This window comes from Plectropomus leopardus, chromosome 6 (assembly GCF_008729295.1).
Source record: "Plectropomus leopardus isolate mb chromosome 6, YSFRI_Pleo_2.0, whole genome shotgun sequence".
Lineage (NCBI taxonomy): Eukaryota > Metazoa > Chordata > Actinopteri > Perciformes > Serranidae > Plectropomus > Plectropomus leopardus.
The window spans coordinates 6302686-6325606 of NC_056468.1; the positions used below are offsets into that span (position 1 = coordinate 6302686).

At 42.4% G+C, this 22921-nt stretch overlaps 1 protein-coding gene across 1 annotated transcript in view; it reads right to left on the bottom strand.

Annotated features, from left to right (window-relative positions):
• Positions 1-22921, bottom strand: part of cux2b (cut-like homeobox 2b) — a 107593-nt gene that overhangs the window by 49795 nt on the left and 34877 nt on the right. The window contains 2 exon segments of the mRNA XM_042489033.1: positions 15524-15571; positions 19058-19168. Of these exon segments, the coding sequence (XP_042344967.1) occupies positions 15524-15571; positions 19058-19168 (159 nt within the window).

Sequence of the window (22921 nt, forward strand, 5' to 3'; positions counted from 1 at the left end):
ACGGATGATCATTCACGTCTGCATGAATCAGTCTAATCTGAATGTCGATCTTAATACATGTGAGCCCGGTGGTCTGGATTTGGATGTTCCAGACCTCTGACAGTCTGCTGAGGCCTCGGGGCGCCGGCACATATTGCTGGGAGGCAGTCCACATCCACACTGGAGCATGTTAAATTAAACATTTAAACACGACACCAGGGGAAGGCTATTTTTTACTGCTCTCGGCCCACTACTCATTATTAATTTGTAATAACCTTTAAGGCTTTTTGATGTCATACATATTTTACAGAGAGATATCACTCCCAGCCAGACTGGAGAGGGCCTGTCGATGACAGATCACCAGAGTGCCACCGAAATGTGCCTTCGTCTGCTATAATTAGGACCAGGTGAGGGTTAAGAGTGATCTTTGGACTGTGTGTGTATGAATTTGTACACCAGCTCACACTAATGCATCAGTGCGATGACATGTTAGCATCCAAAAAAGTGGATCAGCCAAAGAGAGGAGACTGGACAGGATTTTCCCAAAATTACCTCCCACAAAAAAAAAGTGCATAACGTCTTTCTGGCAGTGACCTGACTGTCATTTTAAAACCCTTTATGTATTTATGAATGCCCAGAGTAAAGGAGTTAATTTCAGCTGCATAAATCAGCTGAGTGGTTGGACATTTAGGGGAAAGGGGGACACATTAGCACCCCGCTCTCTGTCTTCTTCATATTCGTCTGTTAGAGGGCTGGCCAAGGCCCATCTTGCTCCCGCTCTGCTGGGAGGCCCTCGGTGCCCGCTGGATGCCAGCCTAAAGCTCATGTACGCTGGTGCCAACACGCCACTAAAAGCTGTAAAACAAATGAGCTCTGTTTGGTTAATGTACACTGATTGACCTCTGCTGCCAGGCATTTGATGTCATGATTGTAATGACCAGCTTTCCTGCCTGATGACTCATATACAATGTGACAGGCACGAGGTGGCATTTCAATTTGACTGAATGAGGGCTAATCAGATGAGATCCCGAAAACGGCAAGGGCTGATGTTGTTTTCCTATCATATCTGGGAAATTACTGCTAAAACTGTAGCATTTAAAATGTATTTGGTAATATTTTTTAAAGGGTTAGTTCACCAAAATTCTTTAAAAATGTTAATACTTTTCATTGTATGTAGTTTTTTGTAGTAGTTTTATTTTATCCAGGTTTTAATATTTTCATTTCTGAGATTTCTGCTTCCTTCCAACAAAATATTAGGTGGCGCGGTACTGAGGATGTATACTAATGAGATTTAAAATCTTGGTTGTTCCAATGGCTACTTGTGACCTTTTGCCACACGGAGCATGACTATTAGCTGTGAGCAGTCCTATCAAAGAGTGACTTTTTAAAAGCCTTAAAGAGACAGTTCACTATAAAATCAAAAATACATATTTTTTCTCTTACCTTTCATGTCGAAACTATTTTCTCTTTTTTCCAAATTACACCCCCAAGCGAATCACTGCGCAGGAGGAAGAATGTGTCTACTGCTAACTTACTCATTAAGCTTGTAATGTTACAGCTCAGCTGAGGAGGCCGCCTTTAACGTCTACAGCTTGTGCTGTCACGAACCTCCTGTCCATGAGAAAATGCTCATTTCCTCCTGTGCTGTGATACGATTTGTTGGTGTAGTTCAGTAGAGAGAAAATAGTTCCTACATGAAACTGTTTACCACGAGGTCTGTGAATTATATTAAGTAACAACATCAATTTCTGTAAGGAGACCATGGTTATAAGTGTTTTTAATGTGTTTTTTTTTTCACGCTTTGTTTCTGTGGAAATGTTACTCTCTCTTTAGTGTAAAAAGTTATGATACTTTCTCTGGTGCAGAGATTATACAAACAAAGGCAGGTTAGTCTTGATCTTTTCTGGCTGACAACAATTTAGGTCATCTTAAAATTCACAGCAAGAGGGTCCCTGGTTCGAAACCCCATTGGAACAGGGTTCGGTTCGTGGGCGGGGGCCCTTCTGTGCGGAGTTTGCATGTTCTCCCCGTGTCTGCGTGGGTTCTCTCTGGGGTCTCAGGCTTCCTCCCACAGTCCAAAGACATGCAGCTCAGGTTGATTGGTGACTCTAAATTGTCCTTAGGTGTGACTGTGAGTGTGTATGGTTGTCTGTCTATATGTGTCACCCTGGGATGGTCTGCCGACCTGTCCAGGGTGTACCCCGCCTTCTGCCCGATGACAGCTGGGATTGGCTCCAGCCCCCCCGCAACCCTCACGAGGACAAGCGGTTATGAAAAATGAATGAATGAAAGCATTAAGAAAGAAGAAAACCAGTTGATCTGACAACAGGCTAACTCCTCTTGATGCAGCTATACCTTTGCTAGCTAGGTAGCTGGCGTTTTCCTAACATTAGCTTACTTGGGATGTGTCTTTATACAAAGTGATTTTCTGTGAAAATTGTGAAGCACCCGCAGCCACATCTTTTAACCATCTTCTAATTTTGGTTTTCTTCTCAACGTAGACAAGCCAAGCACATAGCATTTTTAAGTAGCCTATAACAAGGAAGAGGAAATTTGACAGAAGTTCTGCTGTGTTCCAAACCTGCTCAACCGAAACCGGACGGGACTTAAGAAGGGCTAATTCCTGTTTCCTTTCACATACATTGTATTATTATGGTGGAAATCTCAGAGATATATATTTCAAAATGTGAACAAATGAAACAAAAACTACTAGCATGGTTATACACAATTAAAGGTGAGAAGTGAGAATGTTTTTTCTGTCATTTTCATGAGCCAACCCTTTACAGGAATTGCAAGGAATGCTAAAGAATTTTTTTTTTTTTTTTTGCTTCACAATAACCATTCTTCTTGTTACATCATGAGGCAGACATTCAGGGGCACTAAATCAATCTTAAGAAGCCTCAGAAACAACTCTTCAGCAAGCTTTATATATAGGACCTGACTTTAGTGGTTATCTATTGGATGCTGAGCGTTACATAACCCTCCATATGCTCAGAGTGTAGGACAATTCCGTACGGGTTATAAATAAAGAAACCTGACGCACGGCTGCAGCCACTGTGATTTGGGCAAGTTCTCACATGGGATGTCATAGTTCTGCAGTGCTAGCCCCACTGCTATTTCAGGCTCTGCCTCATTAGAACATCCGCCGTGAGTGAACAAAAAAAAAACACAGACTGTACAAAAGACATTTCATTAGGGAAGAAGGAGTATGAAAAACGTTCACCCTCCCAGCCATGGTGCGTTACAAGCTAAAAGTCTATGCATTGCAACATTAAAAGGTGGATGCACCGTGACACACACACACACGCACGCAGATGGCGAAAAGTAGCCAGGTAGCTACACTGCTGAGATCTGTGTCACATGGTCCCACAAGGAGGAGGTCTGCAGGTCTCGTTGACAGGGGCACAAACACGCAACCTGCCACAATGACTGCAATTACCCCACATCCACTGCCTTCAACAGGGGAGTGAGTGTGTGTGTGTGTGTGTGTGTGTGTGTGTGAGGGGGAGAGTGAGGGACGGGACATGTGATTATGCATGTAAGTGTGACTTCTTGCATGAGAGAAGAGGGGGGAAAAAAAATAGACATTATTGCGTGACTGCCTGAACCAGCCTCTGTGTGTGTGTGTGTGTGTGTGTGTGTGTGTGTGTCGGAGCGCGCCTGTAGAGGCCCTCTCACACCACAGCGGCTGGCTAATTTAGTTAGGGAATAGCTGGCTGTCCTTCAGGTGAATGGACAGAGATTGGTCTCAATATGAGATGTAATAAAACAAGCCCATCACTGGATCTCACCGCACCTTCGGCTGTCCTTCACATGTCTCGCCAGAAGAAGACACACGCCCACAAACACATACACATACACACACACACACGCTTACACACAAACACACGACCCAAGGAGCCCTCCAAGGTTTGCTATTTTGAAGACCATCAAACCAATATTGCTTTTTCAGTTATTTTAGCCAGCATTCTATTTATTTTTATAACCAGCCACAATATATGAAAAAGTTAACTGCATGAGTAGTATGTGAATTTGACATAAACATTGTCTGATTTTATTTGCCAAATAATAGTTCTGACATATTTAATCATACCCATGGAAAACACTTAGTTCCTTTGTTTTGAAAAATGCTGTATAGGTGAAGTTCAAGAAATAGGCAACGCAGTAACAGAAGCTCGGTTCATGTTTGATCACTGCTATGTACTCACAGTAAACAGTATGGAGCCCACTTCCTAGTCCCAAATTCTCACATTACAGCTAAAAAAAAAGGCACTCAAAATGGTTCTGAAAAAGATTTAGGCATGAAACTAGCATACAGTTACATTTTCTTGGTTCATATTTAATCAGCGTCTAGTTTTACTGTTTGATCAGAGCTTGGTTTTAAAGACAGGACAAAGAGCGATGCATCTCTCTCTCTTGATCCGCTTCTATTCAACTCGTGTCCATGACAGAGGGCACTCAAAAATGATGATGCACTATCTGTCATTCAAATAACAGCCCTGGAACCAGAAAAAGCATGTCATCCGAGGAATGTGAGCTAAGAGATGAGCAGGTAAGTTGAACAGAAGTTTACTACAGTTCATTTACTCATACCACTGACGCTGTTAGTAAACAAAGCTGACTGACAATCTGCGAACATACCTTTAAAATATCAAAGTAAAAATACTCAATATGCAGAAAAAATGCCACTGTGAGTGAAATATTATTATATGTCAGATTAGGCCTGTTTAAGTGTCAATAATGATGCATGAGTGTGTGAGAAGGATTTATTGTCATAGCTAATTTTTGGGGGGGGGTTATTCGATAGGACAGATTAAGCATGAAAGGTGGAGAGAGAGAGGGAATAACATGCAGTAAAGTGCTTCTGATTGGAACTGAATTGAATTTGTTGCAGCAAAGACATAGCTTTTGTACATGGGGCTCTGGTTCTACCAGGTGAGCTACCCGGTGCCCCGTCGTAACTAGTATTTTTAACTTTGCCTTTGTAGTGAAATATTGCGTAATTCTACCTCCAAACACATATTTACATGAAACTTATCTGAGAAATTTTAAGGGGAAATCACTCTCAGAAATGTTAATACCTCAAAGACAACTGTGACAAGGGGCCCCAACTAAACACAGTAAATTGCCAGCCAAAGACATTGGAAACCACTTATTTAACATTCATCAATCTGTTGTATTTTATAAGCTTATTATATGTGTTAATGTAAGACCTTAACATGAAATGTTACTCGTAACTACTGCTGTCACATAAATGTATTGGAGTATTATTTTTGGACAATATTTCCCTCTAAGTTGTAGTGAAATATAAGTATAAAGTGGCATAAAATAGAAATACTAAAGTAAAGAACAATTGACTCAAAACTGTGCTTGAGAAAGGTACTTGGTTACTTTCCCCCACTGGTAACCCACTGCTACAAACTCCTGCATGTTACTTTTAGTCAGAGAGTTGTCTGACCTCCATGTCTCCTGTATACTAACGGGCTAACAGTGGCTCTCTGTGAGGACTGAAGCACGGTGGAGCTCCACATGTCCTCCCATACGGCCGCAGCTGACTCCTGCTCCTTCCTGCCAACACTAACATCCAGAGTCTGGTGACCAGCAGCTTTTCTTCCCTTTGGCCGTCCCCTCGGCTCCACTCCAGGCTGGGCCCACCACTCCAGAAGACGAGCGAGAGCTCTCCCACTAAATCCACCGAGACCCAATTACGGGGACTGCAGGAGAGATCGCGAGGAGATGCAAAGTTACTTTGCTTTAATTGAGGATGTGTTTAACACTCTCCTCAGGCCACCATGGCCACTTTATGTCTTGGATGAAACAGAGGGCCCTGCAGTGGGACTTTAAAACATATATCTGTTTGTGACAAAGGCAAAGAACACTCTGATGCGTGGGCTTAGATATTAAAGGGCGGCGGGTGTGATTTAGGACGTCGTACTCGCAGTGTAAAATAAGAATAAAACAAGCAGATCTCTTAAAAGTGTAAAAACACATTTGATTTGTGTCGGGGAAGCAACACTTTAATGTGCGGTGTACATCAGAGGAGATGCGCCCCTCCCTGGTAAGAGAGTTATTTCACTTGCAGCTGCTTGTTTTAATAGAGCCACATGTTAATTAGTATTGTAGTTAATCCCATATTACAGAGACCCAAACTGTCAGGTCATATTATAAACAATCGGTCCTAATGTTCGTGCATGTGACATTTGGAGCTGCTATCTCTTCTAGCAAAATGTTCCCTAGGTACTAATTGGCCTACTTTACGCTGTCTTTCTTTGAATTGCCAGTTTCTTTATCATTTGGGATATTAGCCTTGACAAGCATCATCCCATATACCATAGGCCTGCTAAAAGTGGAGAGGAGCTGCATCTTTTTTCTTTTTTTTTTTTTTTTTGCAGAGGGACAGCAAAAATGAGAAGAAATGATTTACACTAGCATGTAACACTGCAAGATCTACCTTCATGGGATATTAAATACAATTTGAAAGAAGAATAAAAGTTCAAACACTTAGCCAGCAGCAAAGTGAGTGTAACTTTTCTCCGCTTGCATTATTTAAGATAGGCTCCATCATTTTATCAATCTATCGATCTCTCACCAGAAAGATGAAAATGGAAAAATAATGAGGCCGATGAATGCTGTGTAAAGAACATCAATGTGCAAAATTTAATTATCTGTGCTGGAAAGAGAAGGAAAATGTGTCGGCTGTTTTCTAAAACAAAAAAAGTGGGGAAAAAAGGAGCAGTTAATATTTTTCCCTCTCTGCATATTTTAATTACCAGATCAATCATAACTACGTACTGCAGTACTGCAGAGAAAAGAAAATTGCAAGTCTAAATGAAAAACAATAGATTTGCTTTAAAGTCTTCGCTCTTTTGAAGTCTAAATTAAAATTTCAGGTGCCTTAACAAGAGCCTTCTTCAGAAAGTTATGATATTTAATTAGCGTGTTTAGATTTTGCTGAAATTAAACTTCACAGCCGAGCATCATGTGAAATGAAGACTGGTATTCCCGGCTTTTGGCAGTGGGGGGGGGGGGCACCACAGATGAACACAGGGAATTAAATCACTTCGGCACATGAGGGCTGTGTATCCTCTGACAGAAGCTCGTGTTCTTTTGACTTGTGCTGCCACTGGCTTGATCTGAGGCTGGGTCTCGCTGTTCAATAGAGCGGAGAAACAACTTTGCTCTCTGACTGTGTCTGTGCGCCTCTGATTCTGTGCCTGAAATCAGAGAATTGCGCCGTAGAATTGGCGGAGCAGCTCTCCCCGTTCCGCCTTTTCCTCCTCGCATGAGCTTTTCCTGGTTGTACGAGCGCTGATGTTTATTTCTCCTGGCATGTCCTCGCCGGCGCTGAGCCACCGATTTCACACATTTTTATTGGCTAATTTGACTGTGCTCTTGCCAGCAGCTGAGAGGGAGCCAGGAGTCAGAGAATCTCGGAGACACTGCTACTGCTAGTGTTGCTGCTCTCTGACTTTGGATGCCTGGAGGGAGCAGAGGAGGGAGGCTCTCACCTGTCTCATAACAAGTAGTTGACCATGTTAGACTGAGGCGAGCTGGCTCTGAGAAACTGCCTCTTAGATTAGTTACTGTCTGCTGCTGGTGAGTGTCTGTTTGGTGAGGGGTCAGGAGGGGAATGTGATTGCCTGTCTCTTAAGGTGACAGGGGTTTAGAGGAGCGGATGTACACCCGGTCAGACACCCAATAGGAGCGGTGCAGTCGGCGCTATGCGTGCGTCCGTCCTCAAACATGGCTAACATTTGCACAGCAGCGGCAGTCAGGCGTGACGTCTCCGGGCTCTGAGGTTTGTGCTGTCAGGACGGTAGAAATTAAACCTGGCACTGCAGAGCAGAATGTGCTGAAACTCATCAATTCCACATGGCTAGAGAGCCAAGTGCCTATTTATAACATCCCCACACCCCACCCCCCTTCTCTTCTTTACCTGGTGTGCATCCCTGGCTCTAAACACGCATCCGTAATGATGAATACACCCAACTGGGATGCTCCGACAGGGCATCAGTCAGGACAGGAAAACAAACACGACAACACACACACACACCGTCAGATCACAGCACAGCAGAGGAGGGATAAGACTGACACTGGGAAGGCTGATGGAAAGGTTGAGGCGTCTCAGCATAAAAACACCCAGCAGAATCACAACAATCAGTCACCACGCTGGAAACAAACAAGGGCAGTCAGATATATTAAACTTCTTCAAAAGGCCCAATCTGTGGCTGAAATATGGCGCACCGCTGGTGAAACACTGCCACCCAAATACAGTTTTTTTATGTAGTCATTTACTGAATTGATGACTTTTCATTTTAAAAGTTACTGCCAGAGCCTCTGAGAAACAGACTGATGGCATTCTGCAGGAGTACTTGAGTCATACATTTGTGTTTGGATAGAAAAATGTGTTCACGTTTATGATGTCTGCCAACACTGGAGACAAAAACAAAATAAGCTAGTCGAGAGTTATTTTAGCTTTGCATTCAATGACATCTTCGACATTTCCACCTACAGCTTCAAAGCAACATCAGTGAAACTGCACAGCACAACTTAAATGTATATTCATGAGAGGAAGATGCACTCCTGCTGAGGTCAACACACAGAAGACTTCTACTGCTGCAGCCATATTTACTATGATCTGTAGCTTGTGATGGCCAGAGATGAGACCATAGACTGTACATTAAGATGGACAACATGACAGCTCCCCCAAAGTGTAACATTTCAATCTCGATCACCTCCTGGTGTCTGTCTGCAGTATAGGTCATAAAGCCCCCCCACCATGTCAGTGAATGGGACATGGACCAGACTTAAAAAACTAAAACTCCACCCCAAATAAATGTTTTCCAAAGATGGTTTCTGTCACTCCCTGATGTTTGTTTTTGTTTTTATGATAAGTTCTATTTTAAGGAGTTATTCAGTTCTACAAAAAAGGCATTTTTCTGCCATGATTGACAGCTGTGACAGCCAATCCATGCACTCGCATTCTCGCATTCAATGGAGCTGCTTGCGACTGGACGGATGGGTGTTTTGGCGGGAACCCTACCACCACCATGGATATCGCTACTGCTCAGACTCCGGGTTCAAATGACTTTACCAGCACGAGATGGCAGCGGCCATATCTGGGATATTTTAGCCTTACTTAGGCATAGCAAGGGTAAGTGGGGACATCCATCTTTATATGCAGTCTATGGGTGGGAGCAACTTATTGTTTTGCAAGTCTCAGGTTAAAAAACTCGAGTTCAGGTCCTTGGCAATCATAATGCATTCTTCACTAAATGAAATGCCCTTTTAACAACAGCGTAATCATTTATTGAAAATACAAAAAAATATGAATGCTTTAAGAATCTGTACTTATTTGTTACTTGTATGTATTTGTTGGTTGGAAGCTGTTGCTTCTCCGTCTATAATTTTCAACTTGCTTGTTTTACATTCTACATTTCATTTGTTGACCACTCATAGTTTTTGTACTTGAACAAAATAATCTTTGGTATAATTTTTTCCAACTGGAGCTCAGTAGCATAATGTTGGTTCTTCATGGTTTTCTCCTACAAATTGAATGAATGTTGTCAGATTGGGTCCAAAAAAGTGGATCTGGGACAATTTAGTATTAACTTGCTGGGAATTTAACATTTGCTGAATAAGGAACTAATCTGATTTGTAGCACACTTTAAATAACATGCTTTTTAATCTTTGGGCTTTGGGGGAAGGTATCAAGTATTTTTAAGTCAAAAGTTTATGTGAGGTCACAAGTCATTAATGTTTGAGTCTAAGTCAGTTTTGTAAAGTCTAAAGTCATCAAATTTGTGACTCAAGTCTGTGTCTGTAGTCTGTGTTTATTTATGGAAAAACAGGCATTGTACTAATTCTTCAGACTTTGGCTTTAGCTAGTTAGCAACATACATCTGGATGCATCCAAAATCACTCTCTATTTATTATTTGTCTTACAATGTCCGGCTTCTCAAACACTTGTCTTTGTACATTCAATGGAGTCCAGGGACTAAAAAATAAAGGACACAGTGGATTCCTGCTTTAAAGCATCGAGTTTAGCATTTCAGCCTTCGTCATCTTGGTTTTTTGGAGCCAGACGTGACCACAGATAGAGGCTGGAGCTGTGGAGGAGCGAGGGGTGGATCTGACTCATAGACTTTAGTTACGCCTTCCAGATGGCCAGTAGCAGCCCCTCCCCTTTAAATATATGTAACTTTGGGCGTTAATAGAATGGAAAAGGGTGAATTATATAAAAATTCACTGCCCGTACAGTTTCTATAGATATAGCTATAGAGACCAAAATTTTTTTTGTGCCAGGCCATACATTTTGCTTTTGGAGCCAGCCCCAAGTGGCCACTTGATGTATTGCAGTTTTTGGCACTTCTGAGTTGCCACTTGGAAGAGTCATCTAGTTTCAAGAGATTTTTTTGCTTTAGTTGAATCATCTGCAATACCTGCTGATGCATTTTTGTCTAAAGAGCACTACAGAGTATATCTGCATCTGATAGCGGGCTGCTCTCTGAATCAAGTTTAAAGACAACTGCACCATCTGTAAAATTCACTTTGTGTTCATCCTACACTGTGTTTTCACATTTGTTATTATTCTGTATCTGTCACTTGTGGCCACAGTGGCCACTGTTGGCCACTGGCAAAAATGACACTGACTCTCTTTAAAAGTGTTTAACAAACCTAGTCAATAAACAGTTATCACAACAAGGAACAAAGTGAATGTAAAAAAGAGCTAATTGAGAATGGTCTGCTGAATGGTTTTCTGATGTAAAATGGATCAGTGAAATTAAATGAAAAGCAGCGCTGCCTTCAAAATGAGACTTTCTAAAATTAAAAAAAAAAAAGCCTTTGACTGGGCTATTTGTTCATTTGTCAATGTATGGACTCTGGCATTAGATGAGAAGAAGTATCAGAGGTAAGATGGACCGCCGTTAAATATTTGATTCAATCTCCACATATAAGCTTGTTCATCTTTGGCTAATCGTAATCAATAAAAGTCAACTTTCAAGTAATAAAGAGTGAAACAGTAAGTGAACAGACGTGCATTGAGTTTGGGTCAAAGCAGCTTTTCTGCACTGATGTGGAGAACAGGCGAGGACACTCACCCTCTGGAGATGCAGAGGACGTAAAAGACTCAAGGAAGGTATTATCTAATGTCCAATTACACTCCCACGCCCCCCTCCACCACCACCACCACATGCCTTCCCCTCTGCTCTGTCTCCCTCTCCTCTCCCTACCTTCCTGCCTCCCACCTTCCTTCCCTCTCCTTAGTATGAAGAGGACACAAGTGATAAACCAGGAGCAGAGAGCCGGTGGTTTACATGGCCCTGGAGCCCATTATGTTCCCTACAATAGGCTGGAGGCCTGGACGTGCTGTGAATAGGTAATGGCCTGGAGATCCTGGGCCTGGCCTGCTGCTCAATGAGCCTGAGACAGCCGAGCAAGAGACAGGCATTAGAGATACCTCGTCAGCCCGGTGTGGAGCAGTCTGGTCATAGCCGGGGGGGAGGCAGGGGAGGACAGGAGAGTGGGAGAGGAGTAGGAGGGTGTCGTAAATGCCCCTTACATAAGGCAGGGCATGAAAAATAATAAAAAGGGAATATTCGGACGCAACTGTAAGGCAGCGATGTGGTTTATTAGCACAGAAATATGAGCCCATAATGTCCAATATGCATAGAAATCCAAACTTGCTTGATTTTAAAGCAGTGTATAGTCTAGAGGCAGCTTTTGTACCGCACAGTATGACTCTGCAGCTCACTTGTTCCGACCCCATCTTCCCAAGTTAGCCATCCACTCAAGCAATCTGTACCTAATAACCGCGAGGTTTAGCCCATGATGAAGATCTGTCTTCATTGAGCTGGAAAAGCTGTAGCGTCGCCGAGCATTTTTCCTAACGGCGCAGTCCCTCATCTATGAAAGTGCCATAGAGCCCCTCAGACAATTAGGCAGGGAAAAGCTTTATGACCGTTAGACTCACTCAGTGAGCGGCACTCTCACCGCCAGCACCGCCAGGAGCGCTGGCTCGTGCAGAAAGGTAATTACGGAGCCTCTCATAATGACACGGAGGAAGCTTGCGTCATAACACCCACAGCCTTTTATCATAGCGCTGTAATTAATTATCATCCTTTACTCTTTGATTCATTCCACTATTCATAACATATTCATACATTCAAGAGAAATTATCATTTCCTTCAGGAATTAATCAAAAGGAGGAAGAGCTGGTCGTCTCTCGATGGATGATCAAAGACGGTGTTTGCCTACCTCGCTGCGTGGCGGGCGAGCTCAGGGCAAGGCACTGTGGGCACTCAAACACTCTGCTGTGCTTCTACTCTGTGACTGGTCAAATCATCTGCAAGGCGCTTTACATAACGGCATTTAGGCTGAAAACACAGCTGCAGATGTTTCCGATAAATAAGAGGTGAATGGATACGACAATTTAAACAGGCAGTGTGACTTTTGCTGCGCATTATCCCTCATTTCTCCTGTCGTTCTCCAACTGTCTGTACATAAAAAGACAAAATTGAACATAACGTTTGAATTGCCTCTTTCTTGCCTTTCCTAAACATGAGAAGTGAGTCGTATAGGTGAGGAGGAGCAGCCATTTTGACTCACATTTTTACTCACTTTCATGGAGTTGAAAAGCTGCTGTATAGCCAAAATACCTCCCGTGTGCTCATAGAAAACAACAACAACATACATAAAAACATTGTCTTCCCCCACATCATCACTTCCCAACCTCAGGGGAAGAAATGGCACAGTTAGACTCATAAACAGGTGTCCACCGGCCCCCAGTTCGCAGCACTTTAATAGCTGTTTGATGTTTTTGATGTCTAGTCAGCTCGATCGTACCTTGCTGCTTGATAATGAGGGCCAATAATGATTCCTGAGCTTGAGGGGTTAATGGTATGTAACCGGCAGAGCTGCTAATTACACGTTACAAACTATTTATCAGAATCTCCATCTGCGCAAGCACCACAACTCTCATTGTGCACGCTAAATTACTCCACGGATTATCATTGTAAAGCAAGTTTCAGTAATTAGGGACCCATACTGCTGTTTTCTTTTTCGGAGAGCACCAAACGACATCAAGATGAGAGGAGAAAAAATAGAATGACTGGTTAATTTGGGCCTGATATTCAGATTGGTACAGGCCGGATGTGAGGAGGAATCTGCCTCTCTGCAAGAAGAAGAAGAAGAAGAAGAAAAAAAGGATACAAACATACAAGAAATCTGTCACTGTTCTGTGTTTTTTTTTTCGCCTCACAATGGTTTATCCTGAGGGGAGTTTAAAGTGAGAGGGAGGTGTAAATTGCGTGGAGAAAGCTCACATAGTCTTGGTGAGACTGTACGTTCGTTCAGATCGCAGCGAGTGCTTGTGTGAAAGTTGTGTGAAAGGTGTGGTCTGACGGGCCCGTCTCTCCAGCGATCGGTTATTTGAGAAATAACTGTCATCTCCCTCGGCCCCAAAGGTGTGCCTGAGACCACGGAGACGTGTACCATCTCCTCTTCTTCTCCTCCGTAAATTTTTATTAAAATTACCTTCATTATAAGACAGTGTTCATTATAAAACCAAAAACGCCGGTCTCCCAGGGCCCTGTGGATTAATAAGGACAGCGGTGTATTTTAAGCCGTAAACTCAGCTCCTCACTGTCCTTAATCTCCTTCCTACTTCACAAGGCCAAATTAACACCTCTCCTCAGCTCTGACGGGACCTCATTAGCAAACTTCCAGGGAAAGAAAGAGGAGAGCAGAACGAAAAAGAGGAGAAGAAGGAGGGAAGCGACCAATGACAGCCACCAGCTCTGGGATTAACCCTTTCTCCTCCTCCAGCTCCTCGGTAAAAAACTAGGTCGGCAACGTGTTTCTAATCAGTCGCCTGGTTAGCGATAATTAGAAGGCGAGATTGGACGGGAGAAGAGAGAGAAAGTGGGTGGGGAACATTGAAATGAAAAAGAAAAGAAAGAGAACCTGTCATGTCGCAAACACTTCAAAGGAGCCGACTTCTCCTTTAGAAGTGGCATGATGAGGGTCCAAATACCATGAGGCACTCCTCTGGGCCTCCGAACTGGGAGGAGGAGGAGGGGTGGAAGCGAGGACCCAGTTCTTTCTCACATGTATGCATCCTCACACACACACACACACACACACACACACACACGCAAGGACTATCGTTCACCACCTGTACAGTGCAGCTGCAGGGGAGCTTTAGTCTATCCCAAACCACACAGCCAAACAAGCACATCCAACTCCACCTTCTCCTCACATTCTCCCCCTGCAGCAGCAGGTCGAGGTCCCACAGCTTACACTGAGGTCGCGCAGACTACCGCTGGGTAAAGTTCACGAGCCTCCGCAAGCTGTTTGACATTACCAATAAGGTCAAAGTGTATCAGAAAACACCAGAGGATTATATTATTATGGTGTGCCGAGTTGCTCGCTGCACCTCGAGATCAAAAAATAGCCGAGGCTTTTTTCACGGCAAGCTGGCTTCCTTATCAATGTGCGGAACATAAGCTTGTGGAAGTTACACAAGAGAGACCGAGAGGTACCCAGAGAGGCCTGCAGCTAACAAGGAAAGAAAAAAAAAAAAAAAAAAAACTCATCGCTCATTATCAGCCATCTATTTTATCTACTATGAAACATCTCGAGACTCCCAGTTGTCAGACATCAATGGTGCTTAAATTAATCCTGTGGGTTCCTGTTTGCACAATAAAGATATGGAAGGGTGCTTCTGATATTTGTGCGACTTTACAGTTGGAGTAATTGAATTAGCGCACAAATCAACCACAGAGTATTGCGGAGTGTGGTATTGAAGAATGTGATAGCTCCTGCCAGGGAACACGGCTGCTTGGGCATAGTCAATTATAAAGCATTAAAAACAATCTGCCAATAATCACTTCCAAGAGAACTGAACAATCCATGCTGAGTGTTCTCATGTTTACCGATGATAGGGCTTTCAGGTTAGCGCTGAGCGGGAGTTTAGAGGGTGAGAGTGAGACTGAAAACATATTTGTGGTATCATTTCCATAAGCCTCTGCTTTGCGGACCATAACGCAGCTCACAAATGTGATTTATGACCTTGGTTTAATGGCTGGAGCAGAGTCTTGGTAGGTATCAGATGACTTTTTCAATATGGCGACGTCAGAGGGGGCACGCTGAATGCACCATCACAACAGGAAATGAGGGCTTGTCTCAGCCAAGAAAATATGAGAAGCCAGATATCTGATCATCTAATGGCAGATAGATGCTACTTCACTTTGACAGAAAAGGCATCAGTCAATAAGGAGCAGATGAGCACGAGAAGTATGGCGCGGATTCCTCTCCCCTATCTATCAAATCATTTATTCCAGAGGCATGCTGATCTGCACTGGTCAATGTACATAGAATATCCAGCAGGAGTGTCTCTGGTGTCAGTAAATGAGAACAGAAAAAGGCTTAGGAAATCATCAATAAAAATGTTACTTAGCCGTTTCCAGACTTTCTATGTTTTATTCTGCAAAACCTGTAAATGTTTCACACGGCTGTAAAAATGCAAAGACACGAGACTCACCTGGGCCTGGAAACTCTTGAGAACAGGTGCCACCATCTCCCGGACTTCCTGTGTACAAACCAAAAAAGCAAACTCAGTCTCAGCATTTTCTATTTTTCAGACGCTCCACCTGTTTAGGAATCATGATCGGCCCCAGTGAGGCACAAACGGCTCCATAAGAAACACGACTGGAAAGCTTTAATGTTAATGGATTCTCTCCATAGCTCCTTTTTAACACTCTGTGTGTGTGTGTGTGTGTGTGTGTGTGTGTGTGTGTGTGTGTGTGTGTGTGTGTGTGTGTGAGTGAGGTATGTTGCTATGGGGTGTGGGTATTAGTGGTTAAACCTAAAGGGTTTGAGTGGGCATGTTTGAAAAGTGGGGCTTTCCAGTAGCTTGCGTTTGAGCTCAGAGATCCAGACTTGTGCGAGCTCCCACAGCCTCAGGTAAGGGGATTGTGCTGCCAGTGGTGACAGCCTGATCCTGTCTTAAACGCCTGTATTATACTGACAAGATTACAGCACCACACTACATACTCAGACTGAGATAGGCAGGCAGCATAGCCACAGCAAATAGCCCAAGGGCTCATTTATAAAATATAAAAAATATTCTCTTTGACTGCAGCTTAGATGTCAATGGATGATCATTTCAAAGAAGATGATGAAAAAAAGGACAAAATCATATCTGTATCATTCATAGATTTAGCTTTTCATGTATTCAGCTCAATCCACCATAATTGCCATTTTGCCTTACAAAAGTAAGGTGGAATAAGGTCTTGGCTCATTATAATGCACAGGAAGGGGGGGAGGGCACAGTGATGCACAGACGGCAAACATAAAATACAATTCCCAATGTAGTTTTAAAAGTGTAGTCTGCGTCAAATAATAAATAATGATGCATTCGATTTTTGCTTACTATAGTATGGTTGTATAGCATAATTACTGCTATTATCTATAAGAAAAGCCAGCATATTCATTCATCAAATGCAGCTGCCAGGTACATAGAAATGTTAACTTGGGTGACAGATGCAGTGACGTTGCCAGTAAAAGAACTTCTCACTTAAGTTGAGTATAAACTTTGGTGATGAGTCCTGCTCAGGGAGGTGGAGTACAGAAGGATAATTCTCTAAGTAGCACCACTCTGCATGTCTGCATGTCTACTTAATCGTTCTTCTTGTATCAGCAAGACAAGACTATGTTTTTGGAATATTTAAATATTGTGCATTGCTGACCAGGTGGAAGAGTGTGCAAAAGGGTAGTGGATAATATGAAAGGGCAGGTTCACATTTTTTCCAAGACTTGAGTTTGTAGTGTTTTTAGAAGGAATAAAGTAGACTTGAAGTGAACTAAAGCGTCAAATTGGAGAGAACGCTCAGGTCACGTCTCACTCTACCAAAAACATCTACGGAAGCCCCCACATTTTTTTCAAGTCTGTCTTAAAGAAATAATTCAACACGGAAAATAGTCATTTGTATATGAATTACTCACCCATGTTACATTGACTTGTGAAGAAACATTTTTTCTTATACCAAAATGGTGAAAGAAGAATCCAAAAAAAGAAGAGACCTGATAAATTGAAGTATCTGGGATCCACATTTAAAAAACAGCAACACTTGTCAATACCTTTGTTTTGTAAACTTTCATACAACTTGTGCAGAATAATCCAAGACTCGTTTATCTAGTCATAGGCTCAGTACTTCCCAAACATGTGAATTTTCACTTAAAGCTTTTAAAATACTTCTGCATAGACAGCTCAGACACATTACTAATTCACGCATGAGACTGTGTATGCAGAGGTGTTTTTTTAAATAATAACGTTTTAGTGAAAATGCATGTATTTGGGAAGGACTGAGCATATGACTGTATAACTTGGATTATACAGCACGAGTTGTGCATGAATTTGTAAACAAATGGGTTTTTTTTGCTGTTGTTAAATGTGAACTCCTTTGACTCCAGTCATCATCAAAAATTATTTCTAGTTTTGGATTCATTTTGGAGGCATGTGAGAAAAATTAAGTTTTCCTCTCGAGTTCAACATAACATGAGGTAAGTTACTGATATACAAGTGGTCATTTGGGGTGTGTAGTATTAATTTCAGACAGTATACAAATGCCCATAGGTACACTGGAAACGTTACAGGTTGTGCTACAGGTCCTTTCTGTTAAAGAAGGCCACAAAGTGATCGCTTTCTTAAAGGTCCGCTGTGTGAAATATGGTGGCATCTAGTGGTGACGCTGCAGACTGCAACCAACTGAAACTTCTCACATGTGCCAAGCGTGTAAGAGAACTATGGTTGCTGACTCAAAAACACAGATTGCCCTATTTAAAGCCGATGTTTGATTTGTCCAGTCTGGGCTACTATGGAAACAACATGGCAGGCTCTTTATGTAGATATACACAGCTCATTCTAAGGTAACAAAATTACAAGGATTCTTTGTTTCAGATGAATAAATACTAATGAAAACATAGTTATAAATATTTTTTCCTTTTCTGTCAACATATTCTCCTAAATCTGACACACTGGACCTTTAAATGACTGGGAGAAAAATATACAGACCTCATTTTGTGCTAATATGCATTTTGAAGTTCAGCTGAAGATAATATTCACAGTTAGACACATTTTCGAAGCTGCGGCAGACGGAAAGTAACACATTTTGTACCAAAAAGACTAATTTTGGAAGACTTAATTTGGCCCACTCAGACAGCTGAAGCTTCATATTAGCTCGGGCTGAACTTTAGTATGCATGTTTGCAAAGAACGAGGACTGTGGATTTTGTGTCTCATCTCTTTCACTGGAATCAGAAAGGGATCTCTTTCACTGCCAATATAGACGAAGGGAACAATTACAACACCAAGAACTCTTTCAGTGCACTCGACATATGTGCTTATGAGCATTAAGACAGACTTCTAAAAACTAACCTATCAGTCAAAAAATGTTCTCTTCATACTTATTTTCTACTGTGCATTTGTCTTTAATAAAAATGTTGTTTTAAAAAGAAGCACAAACAGTGTTCTTGTAACAGTCATGTTTGAGGGCTGATGCAACGTGGGGCTCGTCTTCATTAACATTCATCAGATTGTGTTTAGTCAGAGTCCTTCTCCTTACGGGTTTCCAGAGACACCTGTTCCTGTTACACTGCAGAATTTTGGAGAAAGTCAACATCAGCTGCCAATTCAGACAGCAAGATAACTTTTTCATAAACTGGTGCTTTGGCTTCGGAGTTGAAAGTAAGCCGCAAAGTCGTGCTTACCTTTTTGTAAAAGAGCCCCCCTGGCCTCACATCACACCCAGCCAGGGGCTAACGTAACTGCAAGGCCTCTGCATTTAAATATTAACTGAGCTATTGGAGGACGAGGGTGGGGGCCAACCCTGACTTCTCAAGTGTTAATGTTAATGCAGATTTTACAAAAGAAAGAAAGAATTCCTTGCACAAAGGTATACGCGGGGGCTCCAGTGGCGGCATTGAGACAGAGAGTCAGTACCTGCTGAAGTGAAGATGAGGAAAAATGACACATAGAGTTGGGGGAATACGGGGAGGGTGGGGGGTACCAGACTCACCTCTGGGACATTTCTCTTGAACTCCCTGCTCAGCTCTACCAGGTGCTTGTGGGAATGTTCGCTCTCCTCTTGTCGACCAGCCAGCTCAGATGCTACAGAGTTTAGCTCCCTCTACAAACACACAAAAGAGAGAGAGAGAAAAACAGTGAGTGGAGAGAGACGGCACTTTAGGGAGCCTGCCAACGCTCATCCAGTAAAGCTTAGAGTGTACATAAATAAAAATACACTGCTGAATATTAACAATGTAATCCTTCATGATCTCACAGCAGTAATACTTACAGCTAGCCCTGGCCCATAAATAATTAAGCCAAAATAAATCCAATGCCTACAGTAGCAGAAGGCCTTTTAGATAATCAGTATTTGAAATAATCAATACGCTTGCAACGGCTATGGAGCGCCAGTGAGGGAGTGGGGCGAGAGGGGGTAGACAGAGAGTGAGGAGTAAGGGAGATGTGGGGGGGGGGGGGTGAGTCACGTGTAGAGACCCAATAACCTGACATACACCCTTGCAAACAAATAGAGCTTCCTCCTGAAATGAAGGGCTGGTTTTTAAGCCTGGCCAAGACCTGATTCAAACATACAAACGCCTCGCTTGCTGTCGTAATTACCACAGGTCAGATCTATTTTCAGCCTCTTTTCAATCTCTCTCCCATCGCCTGCACCAATCTTTATATTGATCCTGCACTGATTTTCAATACATGACAGCAGCCTGCATAGCTTTAACCAAATTACCCTTTTGCTACAACAACAGCCCTAATCGCTATTCCATTAATGTCTCTGCACATCACTTCTTTACATGTCTGTGTTATATACGGAATGAGAGCTCCACCCCGGCAACATGTCTGATCCACTATTCAAAGCTGTCTGTGCAGCGAGCCCCCTTCATCAGAACCTTGCATTCATGCTGGACTCAGCTGCACCACATGCCATCCGCAAATCCGATATTATCGATCAGTCATCCAATTCCCGGCTCTTTCAGCAAACAGGAAAGAGAGAGGAAAAAAAAAAAGGAAAACAGATTCAAACTCTACTCTCCTGTGCTGAGCAGCGCTGGAACGGACAACTGTACATTCACCTCCTCTTCATTTTGATTCTCAGTAATTGATGAGGATCTTCTCTTGTAACTGCCGGGTTACAATAGAAAAGTGGAGTAGGGGGATTCAATTACCACTGCGAATTTATATATGACGCCGGGAAATTAAATTGACTGTGTTTTAATTAATCTGCAGTCTTACTTAAAGGCAATTTAATAAATCATCACACAAGGAGGGGAAAAAAAAGCGAGGAAATGGAAGGGTGAAACTTCAACGGTGGCGGCCTCGTGGGATGGTGGCAGCCTGTCGGTCAGAGAAGTAGGCCGTTAATTGAAGGGCTGCTGGTTCAAGTCCCTGGATTGACGAGTCAAAAAGTGGTTAAAGTAGGACTGAGTGTCATCTGAGGTGAGATGCAATGATACAAGCTGAGATTCTATACGACAACAGAACATCATGCCAGTGTGTGGACGTTCAGATGGCATTTTAGTGGCTGAATACTACATTTCTACTGAATCAACACTGTCATTGGTATAAAACAAAACAGAAACAATTAGTGCATTTGATTGGGACTATTTCCAACCCAATCAACACGTTTGCACCCTCGACTGCTCGAATCAGCAATTAATCAGCAGCCCTGCACTTTAAACTATGCTTCCCTAGCATCAGTTTTGGATGTTGTTTTGTCAATTTCCATGCATTACATACTACAGTGTCTTTCAATACAAACTTCTGGTTTCACAGGAAATGTTGGATTCACCACCAAACTACTTTAAATTTAGGCAGCAACAAGGTTTTGCCACTAAATCTAAGCATCCGTGTTGTTCATATACATATATTATGTTATGTATGCCAGTGACTACAATATGTGGTTGGAAAAAAAAGGTGAGTTTTGGTTTGGACAAGAACACCAGCCTTCTGGTTGAAAGTCCTGTGTGTGTTTGACTCGTCCAACATTCTGTCCCTGATGCCACAGATGGGATTGCTTGGTAGTGAGTTGAAAGCCTGGTGCATCTCATACAGACACTGTGAGGTGCCTTGCGTGTGCTGCTGTATTTGATGCCCCTGGATTGAGAACGGGTTGAACCGATACAAATTCGGTGCAAAAGTGAATATTTACAACACCAGGATGGTGGACGTGCGAGTGATTTAAAATAAACTGCAATGTCTGTGTTCATCATAACTAATGAACATGTCAACCAAAATGTTTGGCATTTGGGGAAAAATTCTTATTCATTTTTTTCCCTAGAGTTTGATGAAAAGATTGATACGTCAGATTTTGTAGATATAAAACCTACAGCCAGCAGGCAATTAGCTTACCTTAGCATAGCATAATGAACAAAGGCTATCTTTGCTCACTCTCTTAAAAACTTCCAAACACATTAAAGCTCGCTAAATAATACATTATATATTGTTTCTCAAAGTGAACAAAAGGTAAAAGGTAAAAGTTGTTGTTTTACAGAGTAAAATGCTTGAAGTATTTCACAGCTGGGTGCAGTGACGTCATGTAATCTCCACTGATTGCTTGGCAAACTCACTATGACGACAAAATGTGTGACATAAAAGAAACAAGCTAATTGAGGCTTTAGCTACATGAGCAATACTTGTAAGTAAATACATTGTTGATTTTGGTCTATAAAAGGGATTTGTTCACAACTGTAATCATATGGTTATCATACAGTTCCTTTCGTCATCATGTCAAAGTTACCTGGGTAAAGTGGTAACCCTAAACTGCTCCTGATGGTGAGTTCAGTGTCTTGCATGATAGCTCTTTGCCATCAGTGTATGTTAGTGCGAATGGTTAATAATAGAGCACAATTTACCAATGCTTATGTTTTGCTAGTGTATTGTCTCACCAAGCCTAAGGACTGCACGTCTCGTGTCATTTTTCCTTTGTAACAAAGACAGACGATACATTTTTAAACATCTGCTTACCACCACTGCTCATTTCCATTTAAAAATTACAAGTTCTACTCTTAGAAAGTATCCAAATGTTAAGGACACATGTGGTTAGTAGGAAATGTGTCTTTCCTGGTAAATCATACAGTCACTGATAAAGGCCATGGCTGTACAGAATAAGGCGACAGGACTTTATAAATTCCTGTTAGTCCTTACAGTCCATCTGGGATGAGCCTTCCTGGAGATTAGAGAGTGGGCTTTCAGAAGCCGGCCAACCTCCACTAGATTCAAATGGCCCCAGACCGGCTAATCTTGCCAAGAGAAAATTCCTCTAGAAGTGACTTTGAGTGGATTTTATAAGTACTTAAGATATAACAGTGTGGTGATTCTTAGTCCGCCAGTGCTTCAGTGAGCCGGGTTCGCTTTTTATTGCAGCTCGGCTGATGAGAATGGTGAATACTCATGCTGTATGCAGGCCAAACAGTGCTACCATAATGGCATGGTTATTTTGAAAGCACCCCCACAGTTTCCAGACCATTACGAGGGCGGGGAGCCCGGGCAACAGCCCATCAAATGAAACCTACTGTCTGTCTTTCTGGAAAGAAGTGAAGCAGAACAGACTGTTTGCTTCTTTAGTTGTCTTGCTCAGATTGATGATGGTAGGAACTCCACAATGTAGTGTTTCGCTATGCTATCTCAGGAGACAAAAGATACTAAAGAAGATTTTTCCTCTGCTTCCTAATCAGATGTGATCCATTTCAACCTACAACCAGGGCACCTTTGAGATCCCTGATTAAATTCACTTATCTCCCTCCATTATGTTGAGCTTTATCCTTCATGAAATCATTTGCATGAACATGCAGATGCTTCTGATGTCTTGAACACTTAAAAAGAGGGAAAAGGCGAGTTTGACTCACTGTGCAAAGAGGAGTTT